The sequence below is a fragment of the Urocitellus parryii genome, chromosome X (assembly GCF_045843805.1).
Source record: "Urocitellus parryii isolate mUroPar1 chromosome X, mUroPar1.hap1, whole genome shotgun sequence".
Classification (NCBI taxonomy): Eukaryota; Metazoa; Chordata; class Mammalia; order Rodentia; family Sciuridae; genus Urocitellus; species Urocitellus parryii.
Genome location: NC_135547.1, coordinates 113,006,951 through 113,020,479, shown reverse-complemented (window position 1 = coordinate 113,020,479; position 13,529 = coordinate 113,006,951). Strand labels below are relative to the sequence as shown.

The 13,529-nt window shown below is 36.4% G+C and overlaps 1 protein-coding gene across 1 annotated transcript in view; it reads left to right on the top strand.

Moving 5' to 3' along the window:
- Pola1 (DNA polymerase alpha 1, catalytic subunit) overlaps positions 1-13,529 on the top strand; it is a 291,393-nt gene that overhangs the window by 14,055 nt on the left and 263,809 nt on the right. The window contains exons 5-12 of the mRNA XM_077793905.1: positions 2,568-2,683; positions 3,142-3,204; positions 4,066-4,158; positions 4,590-4,677; positions 4,934-5,135; positions 5,673-5,848; positions 12,005-12,117; positions 12,867-12,983. Of these exons, the coding sequence (XP_077650031.1) occupies positions 2,568-2,683; positions 3,142-3,204; positions 4,066-4,158; positions 4,590-4,677; positions 4,934-5,135; positions 5,673-5,848; positions 12,005-12,117; positions 12,867-12,983 (968 nt within the window). The remainder of the gene's footprint in view (positions 1-2,567; positions 2,684-3,141; positions 3,205-4,065; positions 4,159-4,589; positions 4,678-4,933; positions 5,136-5,672; positions 5,849-12,004; positions 12,118-12,866; positions 12,984-13,529) is intronic.

Genomic DNA, 13,529 nt, shown 5'->3' with positions numbered 1-13,529 from the left:
TGGGGGCGGTTGCTGGGGATTGAACCCAGGGCCTTGTGCATGCAAGGCAAGCACTCTACCAACTGACCTATATCCCCATATCCCCAGCCCCCTTGCATACTAAACATTTTAACCATTAAGTATATTCTGTCTTCAAACTGCTCCTGTTGGTCTCAATAAAGATACAAGTTCCTTCATGCAATTCTCTGGTCTCACATATTTAAACCTTTTCATAGCCTTGCCATGTGAAAAATGCCTGTTTTTATTGTGGTAGAATACATATCACAGAATTTACCATTAGTGACATTTAGTACATTTGCAGTGTTTGCAGCCATCACCATTATCTAATTTCAGAATATTTTCATTGCCCCAGATGGAAACCCCATACTCATTAAGCAGTCACTCTCTAGTCTTCCTTCCCTCAGCACCTGGCAACCATTAATCTGCTTTCTGCTTCTATGGTTTTGCCTGTTGTGGACGTTTTATATAATTGGGATCATACAATATGTAACCTTTTTTGTCTGGCATCTTTCACTTAGCATAATGTTTTAAAGTTCCTTCCATGCTATAGCATGTATTAGTGCTTTATTCTTTTTTGTGGCTGAATAATATTATCTGAATATGTGTTGCCCATTTTGTTTACCCATTCATCAGTTGATGGGCACTGAGTTATCTACCTTTTTTAATGCTGCTATGAACATGTATGTTGAAGCTTTTGTTTGAATACCTGTTTTCATTTCTTTTGGATATATACCTAGGAATGGAATTGTGTGTACGTATTTCTATTTTCTTTCTTAGACAAAAGATATCATCTATAGATAGTTTTGTAGTTTGCTTTTTTCATTTAAGATATTCTGAAAATCACTTCATATTAGTACTTAACAGATTTTTCTTATTTATGTCTTTATGGCTGCATAGTACTCCATTATATTGATATGCTATCATTTATTAAAATAATTATTTTGGGTAGACATTTATTTTCAATAATTTATTATTACAAATAGTGCCACACATCCAGTAACTCTTGTGCATATTATGTTTTCCTTGGAAAATTCCTAGAAGTGGAATTGTTGGCTCAGAGAGTAAATGCTCACAAAATTTTTATTAGGCGTTGACAAGACATTGCCAAGTTCTCAAGTTCTTCTAGGAGTTGTCCTTTTGTACCCTCCTATGAACAGTGTCTGAGTGTGTATTTCCCCAAAGCCCTGCTGATAGTATGTTGTTAAGCTGAATTTTTGCCAGTCTGATATTCGAGAAATGGCATCTCAGTGTGGTGTTCATTTGCATTTCTTTTATACATAAAGTTGTGGATCTTCTCATAAAACTTTGTATTTATTGCTCACATTCCTTTTGAGTTTCAATTGGTTGTTTTAGGTCTTTATATCAGGGAAATGTTTGTCAGGGTAATGGATAGTTTATCTGTGATACATATTGTAAATATTTTCTCCAGGTTTTTCTTTAAATTCCTTTTCTGGTGTTATTGAATTTATCAATCTGTTTTTTCCTTGAAAGTGGATTTTGAATTAGTGTTAGATTTTTACTATACCCAGGTTACAAAGGAATTTGCTTTTCTAAAGTACTTGTATAGTTTTATTTTTAAAATTTCCTTTTGGTGTTAATATGGATCTTACAAATGGCTAGCCAACACTATTTATTTATAAATCTATTTTCTCCAAGTTATGTAAGTTGTCACCTTTATTATATGCTAAATTTCCATATGTGATGGGGTCTTTTTTCTAGATTGTATTTTTTACTCATCTGGTCTCTCTGTGTATATGCCACTACCACACTATTTTAATTATTCATTTAGTTTTTTTGAGATTGAGACTATTTGGGGATGAAATCAGAAAGTGAGATTAAAATTGACAGTATTAGGAAAGTTGATTTACACATGGTCAGAAGAGAATAAATGGCAAAAGTTTTCTTTTAATGAGCAAATGCCTCTGTGCTGTTTAGTGTTAATGTGACATAGTTGCATGTGTCTAGTTGCTGTTCTCATAAAAATGGAAATCAGGATGCTGCAGTATCATAACTGGTAATTCCATTTCTTTACAGTTAAGTTGTTCTGTCAAATTACATATAAAATCAAAGATATGATCTCATGAAGGTTACTAGGATAATCTCTTGATTCCAGCTTGGCTTTATCTTTCGTATATCACTTTTTTTTTACACAATACTTTTATTTTATTTATTTTTATGTGATGCTGAGGATTGAACCCAGTGCCTCACACGTGCCAGGCAAGTGCTCTACCATTGAGCTACAACCCCAGCCCTCCTGTCTCACTTTAAAAAAAGACTTTTTATTCACACTAACATTAGCAATTAAATAGTCACACTTAACTCATCCTGATATTTAACTTGTGTTTTATCAGTTTTTGTAATAACGTTTAGCCCAAGTTTTTGAATTTAGCTTATTTTAAAGTTTCTTCTTTATGTACCTCGTGTAAAATCTTCATATATTTGTATTTTGAAGTTTTAATATTTTCTTCCCAAATTCCCATATATGGAGAACAAGTGACTACTAGGCTTTTTGTTTTCCAATTTGAACTGGGACCTTTTGTGTTTCTAAATAATATATGTTCCAATAGGAAAGGATGCTAAAGCACGAAACAGAGACAAGAAGAATGTAAAGAAACTTGCAGTGACAAAACCAAACAATATCAAGTCAATGTTCATTGCCAGTGCTGGAAAGAAAACCACAGATGTGAGTTTCATGGTTTCTGTATATTTTGTCTTTTCTTTTGTGAAATGAATTTAGAATATGATTATACAGATATTAGAAACTTAATACATATTTAAATAACATTTTTCCAGCTTTACTCACTAAGTTGACTTTATGATTTAAGCACCTCAATGATTAGAATTTGGGACATAGAAAAGAAAGATTGAACAGGAAAACTGAATTGAAAGTGTGTTTAATTTCAGTGACTAGAAGGAAGATCATGGAATGAGAATTAAAATAGAGGATGGGAGCTATAAATTTAGAATTTACGTATACACAGGTGGTAGTTAAAATCTGAATAGATTTGAGCACTTAGAGTGAATGAAATGAAGAGGTAAGGACTGATTGGTTAGGTTCTTCCTTTCATAGTCATGTGTGTGGTCTGGGTGAAAATTTAATGTGCAGGGCTTTCTCATTTTGCCTTCCTTTATAATCTCTAGAAAGCTGTAGATTTGTCTAAGGATGAACTGCTAGGTGACATTCTACAAGATCTGAACACTGAGGTAAGTGATTCTTTGGGAGTTATAAAATGTGCAGGGAACATAAGTTCTAGAAATAATTCAGAAGTTGTATGGAATAGACTTTTGCTAGAATTTAAAAAATGCAAGGACAGTACCACCAAAAGAAATATCCCACAAAAATAAAAACAAAAATAAAATCTTCCAGTTAGTTTCTTCTCACCATTTTAGGTGAGTAGTTTCTAGCTGTTACAGCTATGTGATTATGTAGATGGGGCTGTGTGGGTGTATGTTGGAAGTAGTAAGAATACACCCAGGAGTCAGTTCTGTGAATGCTCACTGCTTGTGTTCAGTTGCTATAGCATATGTTCCCTAAATAGATTGAAGCCTGTCAGTCTACACAATCAGGCATGAGATCCTGGTCTTTAATTCTGAGTGGGAGTGAAGAAAGAGTTAGTGTCCTAATCCTGATAGAACTCAAATAGGCTCACCTACACTGTGAATTTGAAATTTGGCCATTTCTCATAAATTCTAAGTGCTTATTTAGAAGTGTATTTCTTTCTAAATGGCCATAGATCAAAATAATCTAGCATCAACACTATGCAGTCATATGTATCTTGATTTTTTTTAAATGTAATATTCTGGAAGGATAAGTGAAAGACTGTGTTAAATTTTAAAAAGAAAAGAATTGGTGAGGGGTGGATTCAGTATCTATTCAGGTTTTCTAGTGATTTCTGTAGTATTGTTGCTATAGTAACCACAGTGTATGAACATAGATCCTGCGGGGGGGGGGGGGGCAGGGAAGGAAAAATGCTTATTGGGTTTCAGTGAGCGAAGAAATGCACTTTATCTGTTACGTGGTAAACCAAGCATGGCAGTGAATATCTGTCTTACCCTTCCTTTTAGAAACCTCAAATAACTCTTCCACCTATAATAATACCTAAGAAGAAAAGATCTACTGGAGCTTCTCTGAATCCTTTTGCTGTGTACACCCCCAAGGTAAAGTGAATAGAGATACCCTGTCTTGATTTATGATATTGTTTTAAATTTATTTATTTTTGCTTTTCTATGTGAAGGAAATGCCTTTGAATTTATTTTTGATTTTTTTAAAAATTAGGACTGCCATTCAATATATAGTTTTGTGTATTTCAAAAATAGCATGTGCCTGCTTTTTTCATAGTAAATTTTGTAGTAACTAATATGTGTTTATTATAGGTATTACAACTGTGCTAAATGCAATAATTTTCCTCCTGGAAACAAGTATTTTTTTCTGTAAATCTAGGTAACAGTAAAATAATTGAAGCTGTTACATTAATAATACATAAAATCTTTTTGTAAATGGGAACTGTCATTATCTTTGGTCAGGGTAGGACAGTTACATATTTTTAGTATGCAAGTCTAAGTGACTAAACATTTAAAAATGTTTACAGGCAATTCCTTCAGGAAAAACTGCTTCCCCTGTCGCCAGGAAGGAGCTTTCATTAACTCCTGCTCCTCTTAAACGAGCTGAATTTGCCGGTAAGTCTGATGTCAGGCAGAAGTGCAAGGGTGTTGAGCAGTTGTTTTTACAGCAGTAGAAGAAGTGGAGGTATTGTGATGGCAAGTCTAAGTGTGAAAGATTTGGATTTGTAGCACTAAAAGTTAAAAACATCCAATTTGGAGACTAAAGAGAAATACAAGTATAGGAAAAGGGATGTGCTGATGTTTCAGTGTTGGGTAAACCATTGTGCCCCAGGTACTAGCATGTGACAGGAATATATGCTGATGTCTACAGGAGAGCTGGTGCAGTCAGAGTGTCCGGAAGATGAGTGTGAGTCAGGGGAAATGGAGTTTGAAGATGGTGACTTTGATGAGCCCATGGAAGCTGAGGAGGTGGATATGAAGCCTCTGGCTGCCAAGACTTGGGACCAAGAGAGTGAGCCAGCAGAGAGGATGAAACATAAGGCGGATCCTAGGAAAGAGACCACGTCTTGCTTGTAAGAGCATTTTCTGGTATTTTTTTTCCCTGGCAGATAGCACTCCAATTAATCTGTTAGATTTTTTTTTTGAATTTTTTTAATATTTATTTTTTAGTTTTCGGTGGACACAACATCTTTGTTTGTGGTGCTGAGGATCGAACCCAGGCTGCACGCATGCCAGGCGAGCGCGCTACCGCTTAAGCCACATCCCCAGCCCCTCTGTTAGATTTTTAAAAAAAATTTTTTTTTCATTGTAGATGGACACAATACCTTTATTTTATTTATTTATTTTTATGTGGTGCTGAGGATTGAACCCAGTGCCTCACATGTGCTAGGCAAGTGCTCTACCACTGAGCTACAGTCCCAGCCAAGATTTTAAAAAAAAGTTTTCATAGTTATAGATGGACAGCATGCCTTTATTTGTTTAGGTTTTTATGCAGTGTTAAGGATTGACCCCAGTGCCTCACACGTTAGGCAAGTGCTCTGCCACTGAGCAGTAGCACCAGCCCTACTCTGTTAGATTTTGAAAAGTTTTGGAAAATTTGATTTCTGCAGGGGAAGTTTTCTCCCAGATGACTCTTGTTGGGGCATTGATCAGGAAGATGATAGTTTCTCAGCACAAGAAATTCAAGTGGATTCCAGTCAACTTCCATTGGTAAAAGGGACAGATGAAGAACAAGTGTTCCAGTTTTATTGGTTGGATGCTTATGAAGATCAGTACAACCAACCAGGTAATCAAAGATAAAGTAACCATATGTCTTGATGGAGTAGCAAGTTTTCCCTTAAATATTTAAGTGATGAACATTGGCACAGGCTCTGCCCTCATGTAAGTGTGTTATAGGAGAGCAGTACTTGTTCATTGTAAAGTGCGTGAGCCACCCTGTGGTGTGAATAGTCCTTAAAATGCTTATTCCAAAAATCAGTTATTTGTGATTTTTGAATGTGCTTGTACTTTGCCATCGACGTATCTGAAGTTGCAGGATTATTCTGCAAATGGAATCAGTCATTAATTTGTCTCTTTATTTAGCAAATTGGACACATGTTGTGTTTAAGGCACTGAGAGGGGGTGAACAAACTGCACAAATTCCCTATGCTATAATGTTGCTTGTATTTTAATGGGGTGGGAGTGGGTGGGGAGAAATTGGCTATAAATAAAAGAAACTGATGTAAAAGGGAGTTAGTTATAGGATGCTCAGTGAAGGCCTGTCTTAAGAGATGATCCCTGGCCTAAGATGTGAGGCACATAGAGTTGAGGAAAGGACATTTCAGCTTAAGAATCCAGTAAGTGGGAAGGACTGACAGGAAGAAGATGGCCTGTGTGATAGTAGCATAGTTATCGAGTGATAAGATTGGTATGCAGTGAAGTTGGAGATAAAGGTAAAAGGCCACATAATGATGGATGGTCCCATAATTGACTTTGCATTTCAACAGGAATTCTCTTGTCTGTGAAGAGAATAACAGACATGTTATTCTGTGTGTGCATGCTTGTATATATAGCCTTAGAAGGGTGAGCTAGAGTGGGGTGGTAGGAAATTATGGAAGCCCTGGAGATCAGTCATTCCAGGGCAGAGGTACTAGTTACTTGGACCCTGGAGGCTGGGAAGGAGAGAAATGAAGGCATTTAACAAGTATTTTGATACAAACTTGTTGATGGATTGAATCTGAGCATTGATGGAAAGGAGAAATCAAGACTGCTTCCCAGGTCATCCTAATGAGCTAGTATTGTGAATTCTTGATTCACAAAATGCTGGGGATAAATTGAAGAAGAGGGCCACACAACAAATGAAACAAAAAGTTTATTCTCTTTTAGAATTCACAGGCCTGACCTTCTGATAAGGGGGGGTCTTACTAACTCCCTCTTTGTAGAGGAAAAAAAATCATCTTACAGGAGCCAAGAATGCCCTTAAGATGACAGAGGAGGCTCATTCCATTTTTAACAACAGTAACTGTTAGAAAAGACCCTCCTCAAATTGAACAAACATGTTTCTGGTGGTGCTTCTTGGCGTGTTTCTCTTTAACCAAATTGAATATGTATTATTTCAGTTCTTCAGGATAACTTTTTTTTTAAATTTAAAAATCACCTCCAAATGAATGTTTTTTCATTAAACAGAAATAGTGGAGATTCTCTGTTTTTAATCTTTACCCTTTGCCTAAAAGATAGGAGGCAAAATAATTTTGACATATCTCATTTGTTTCTCATCTCTGAATTTGAGTAGCTGCCTGTTAATTCTGGGATTTTTTTTAAGTCCTGTTTTTTTTTTTTTTTTTAAATCTTCCTGTTTTCTAAGACCTCTGAGAGAACTTCTCAACTTCATGGAACTGAGAGGTGTAATAGGTAGCATAATGACCCCTCTCCCTAAAGATGTCTATGTACTAACATTTGGAGCTTGTGATGTTTCCTTGCATGGTAAAAGGGACCTTATAGATTTGATTAATTATTAACCCATTGGTTAATGGTTCCATCAAAACCAGAAACCTGGAAGCCATCCTTGATTCCCTCCTTTTCCTCACTTGTTAGTTTACTCCTTCTAAAGTAGATAATCTATCTCCTCATAACTGGTGCCCTGAACCCTTCTTGCCTACTGAATTCATTGTACCAGCCTCCTAATTGATCTCTAAACTGTTATCTTCCACATTACTGCCAGAGTGATTGATCAGAAGAGTAACATTGACTATATCATTTCCTCATTTAAAAAAAAATCCTCAGTAGCTATTGCTTATAACATAGAGTCCAAGCTCCTTAGCAAGGTTTCTGATGCCTGCTGTCTATGAATTTTTGCCCTAGAAATTGCTCCTGCGTGTCCCTTTACTCATAGTATTTGTCTGACTGGGATGCCCTTATCTGACACATTCTTCAAGATTCAGCTCAGTTGTCATTTCCTGAAAGTTTTCCTAAACCTCTAGATGGACCTTAGAGTCCTATGACCCCATCATACCCTTTCTCATTGTAGTTTTGTCATCTGATTTTGAAATGATCTGAATCAGTTTTTTTCTCTATCCCAAAGCCTTTAAGCTGCTAGAAATCTTTCATTTCCATTATTCAGTATAATGCCAGGTCCATAGTAGGCATTCAGTAAATGGTCTCTGAAATAAACTACACAGTGATTGACAGTCTGGTGGATGCACATGGAGAGTTACAGAGCACCAGAGTTGAATTTGCTGCCATTATTTAGTTTGCTTCCTAAATTCTTGTAGCAGTGTAAAATAAGATTGAGTAAAACAAAAGTGGATGGTGACCCCCTCCCAAGTAAGTGCCTATAAAGCATCATTGCCAGCATTGGTTGCCAAGGATCAGAACCTTAAACAACAGTTCTGGGTTGGGGTTTTAGCTCAGTGGAAAAGTGTTGGCTTATTATGTATGGAGCACTGAGTTTGATCTTCAGCACCACATAAAAATAAGATATTGTGTCCATCCACAACTAAACTCTTTGTGAAAGAGAGTTTGTTATTTTTACCGTTTGTTTTTTGGTTTATACTCTTATTAGTAAATACCATTGTTTCACAGGGCAGGGATCTACTAAGGTACCATAATGTCCAATATAATGGCCATTTGTAGTTCTTTTAATTTATACTGTTTAAAAGGAAGTAAAATTTAAAATTCAGTTTCTCAACCAGTAGCCACCTTTTAAGTGCTTAATGGCCACATGTGAAAAGTAGCTACTATATTGGATGGGTCAGATACCAAACAAATATATATCATCACAGACATTTTTCTTAATTAGTGATGGTTTGTAGTAAGGGATATTGGAGGCTAAGATTGAAACATGGAGGCACAACTAAATTTTCAAAGTAATTAATTTCTGATATCAGGCCAGTGTCATGGATAGGTTTTTTTTTTTTTTTGTACTGGGGATTGAACTGGGGGGCACTTGACCACTGAGCCACATCCCCACCCCTGTTTGATATTTTATTACAGACAGGGTCTCACTGAGTTTCTTGCGCTCTGCTTTTTTGCTGAGGCTGGCTTTGAACTCGTGATCCTCTTGCCTTAGCCTCCCAAACCTCTGGGATTATAGGCATGCACCACCGCGCCCGGCCATGGATAGGCTTTTAAAATCAATAGTGGGGAAAAATTTTTTGGTGGTGCTAAGAATTGAACCAGGGCATGTACTCTACCACTGATTTGTACCTCCAGCCCAGGGAAACATTTCACAATTATCTTTCTTGAGATGGGGGATCTCACTATGTTGCCCCTGTTGGCCTCAGACTTACGGGCTCAAGTGATGCTCCAACTGGGCTCAAGCAGTTTTCCTGTCTCAGCTGCCTGAGTAGCTGGGGCTACAGGCACATGCCATGATGGCCAGCTCAGTTAATATTTTTTTGTCATACAAGTGCTGAAAAAAGCTTCAGAGATTATCTAGTCTAGTTATTCACTTAGCAGGAAACAAGCTCTGGGGAAAAAAAGTAGTTGACTCTTCAGTGGCAGAAGTCCGGGCTTCTCATTGTCAGTTCACTTTGCCATTCTGTGGTACTTTGCAAGTTGTGTTCTCTGAGGTGGCACATCTTTCTCTGTTTTTGATGCCAATGGGTTAAATAAAATAGCTTTTTTTAAAAGTCCTTTAATTTCAGAGGGTTGAACAGTTTCATCGTGATAGTGGGTAATGATCACTGAGCTTTGTGAAATCAATGCTGCTAATAAAAACGAAGTACTCCCAAAGACCCTGTTATTGTTTCTCACTTTCTTACAGATTCTAAGTCAGTCAGTTGTTGCTGAATGCACCATAATTATGAAAAGAATCTTACTCTTTGCATATGGGAAGATATCCTGTCTTCATTATGACTTTTTCAAGGTTGAATAATCCTGACTGCACCTGGTTTCAGCTAGTAACTTTGGGGGGAATGTAATCTTTGTTTACCATGATCTTTTTGTGGCAAACCAGGCATAAACAGTGTCAAATGTGTTGCATGAAGTGTGATATTAGTTTGACTGTAAAATGAGCTATTTGAATCTTTGAATCCAATATTAGGGTCTTTATTTTTCTTTGCATGGAATTTTGTTTTTCCATCTTTAACTGTCGTGAGGATGACTTCTAAATTTCTGTGCTACTGTGATTTTTTTCTTTAAATCGTCCCACGGTCCGCCCTTTCCTCTCCCTTATCTTCCCCACTTCCCCCACCCCAGCTGAAAATCACACAACTCTTGTAAGAATTTTAATCATCTGCAGAAATGAAAATCCTTAGATAGTCTTATTTCTACTAGAATAAGTGACAAAAGGAAATACTGATGATGAGCTGTCTTGTGAAACTGGGGTAATTGGCTTTGTGATGTACCAGAATTTTCTTAGTGTCTCAGATAAGTGGCTATGTTGATTACTGCTGTCTAGTTCATGGAGCCTGGGATTTTTTTTTACAGTGACCATCTCTTGGGTTGACTATCAGATCTTAGGAGTCCTTTCTTTCTTTCTTTTTAAAAGTATTTTTTAGTTGTAATTGGACACAATACCTTTATTTTATTATTTTTTATGTGATGCTGAGGATTGAATCCAGGGCTTTGAACGTGCTAGGCAAGTGCTCTACTGCTGAGCCACAACTCCAGCCCAGCAGTCCTTTCTTAGTGGCTAGTTTTCTGTTGAAGAGACGGGAGAACAATAACTTGATGTTTAGAAAGGCATGTTTTTACTTCGTTGTGTATATTTCTGAGGGATCACAAAAGAAGGATATCTACTGATTTTATTAGTAAACCATTTGTTAAATAGAAGCAGAAGAGAAAGGAACAGTATAAATACTACCTAGCTAGATATGTTAAGTAACTTGTGATATAGAAAGGGTGAAATAGATTATAATAGAACCCTGTTATGAGATAACATATGTTTATATAGAATAAGAGATGTGTTAGGCAGCTTTTTATCACTATGATCAAATACCTGACAAGAACAACTTAGAGGAGGAAAAGTTCATTTGGGACTTATGGTTTCAGAGGTTCAGTCCATGAACGACTGACTGACTATTGCTCTGGGCCCAAGGTGTGGCAGAAATCATGGCAGAAGGGTACAGTGAGGAAAGCTGCTTAGCATATGGTAGGCAGGAAGCAGAGAGAGGAGTTGAGGTGCAAGGGACAAAATATAAACCTCAAAGGCATGCTCCTAGTGACCCAATTCCTCCAACCATGCTTCACCTCCCTATAGTTACCATTTAGTTAGTCCATTCAAGCTAGAATGGACTGTTAGGTTAAGGTTACAGCTCTTATAATCAAATCATTTTACTCCTGAATATTTTGGCATCAACAGGAGCTTTTGAGGGGTACCTCATTTCCAAACCATAAGATACAAGATGAATTGTTTTTCCCAAATACAACTTTACATACAGAAAAATACTGATGTATGTATCCCAATACATGAAGATTGTTTTTTATCAGTAAGTGTAAATAAAAAATAAATTTAGAATGATATTCTCATATTTGCATGTTTTCATGAGAGGTTGTAATAGCAGACTTGTTGGACAATAGTTGTTTTGTTTTTCTTAATCTGGATAATACTGGTTATAGGGAAACTGTTTATACTAAATTAGAGAATTATTCTATCCCCTTTCTCCCAGGGGTTGTACCACTTTGATAGTGTACTATGGCATAAGTACTGAGTTAAGAACTGGTTTTGGGGCTGGAGTTGTGGCTCAGCAGTAGAGTGCCTGCCTTACACGTGTGCAGCCCTGGGTTGGATCCTCAGCACATAAAAGTAAATAAATAAAATGAAGGTATTGTGTACAACTACAACTAAAAATAAATATTTTAAAAACAAAGAACTGGTTTTATATATGTTTGCTGTCAGAATGTTATCACAAAGGTATAAACGTGTGGACATGTTCAGTGAACATTTACGTTGTTCCTATGATTTGGTGTAATTGAAATGTTTTCTTTTCAATTTCAATTAAGTTTTCCCTTATTCTTTCAGGTGTGGTATTTCTGTTTGGAAAAGTTTTTATTGAATCAGCCAAGACCCATGTGAGCTGTTGTGTCATGGTGAAAAACATTGAGCGAACGCTGTACTTCCTTCCCCGTGAAATGGTAAGCATTAGTGATTAGCTTTGAGATTTCAGTAATTATATATGGCACCCATTCTCTATTCCAAGGTCAACCCTATCCTTCAGTAGGGTAGCAGTTCTTCACAACCCCAATTCTTTCTTACTCCCTGCTTCATGACCACTGATTGTCAGCAATTCCAATAGAGGATGGGAAAATTAGAGAAATGAAGTTGAACTCAAGTTTTTCAACTTGTTAGAGTAAAAGTGTCTGAGTTTTAATACAGAATGTTATATTTCCCTTACTCCTCATTTCCATAATAATTGGGCTTGGGACTCTAAGGCTCTAAAACGTGACATGGCATTTGGCCCAGTTTTCCTGCTCTTGTTGCATAGGCAGCTGTAATATTTCCCCTGTGGCCATTTAACAAGATCAGTTCCATTTGCTTCTTCTTTATTAGGACTTTTAATATCTCCAGCTCCCTCCCAGTATCAGCCCCTCCCCATTTCTGTTGAATTGTGGAGCATCTTGGTTAGGATTTATAATACTTATTTTCCCATTGTTTCTTAGCATTGATCATCTTTGCCTTGCTTTATGATGCTTTGGGAGGAATTGGCCATTGGATTTAGTATTTTTTAGGGATTGTTTTGCCTTTGAACTCATTGTTGAGACTGTGCTATTAAGTGTTTAAATGGGTGAGGATGAAAACTGTTTTAAACTTGGGTTTCTGGTGGTTAAGAAGATCTTATGTACAGATACTTTTTCTCCCTTTTCTCCTTTCCACGGGAAAACAGAAAATTGATCTAAATACAGGGAAGGAAACAGAAATTCCAGTTACAATGAAGGATGTTTACGATGAATTTGATGAAAGAATAGCAGCAAAATATAAAATTATGAAGTTCAAGTCCAAGGTTTGTATTTGGTTGTAAATTTTTGTCCAGCTTTCTTAATTTGTTGTTAATGTCTTGATTTTGTAAATAGGTATTGCATATCTACTTCATACAAAGTGCCTTCTGCATATCTCTAACTCATAGAATGGCAATCTCATAGGCATGAATATAAAAACTGTGTTAGATTTTTAAAAATATTTTGCTTTCTTTTTAAACTGCTTGTAAAATAATGGTCATGAATTTGAATATATAGATAACTCAAAGCAAATTACTTTAAATGCTTACATTTCATGTTTTTATTCTGAAATGGCAAAGAAAACATTTTGATTTTATAATTAGTTATTGCCAATGCATTTTGATTAGAAGGTTAAGTAAGTTTTAGTTTTAAAAATCAGGGACTATGATGTTATTTCTGATAGAATGAAAGTCTTATATTCATGTGATATGTATGACAAATTGTCCAAACTGGTGTTGGTGGCACATGCCTCTGATTCCAGTGACTTGGGAGGCTGAAGCAGAAGGATTACAAGTTTGAGACCAACCATAGTAACTTAGTGAGACCCTGTC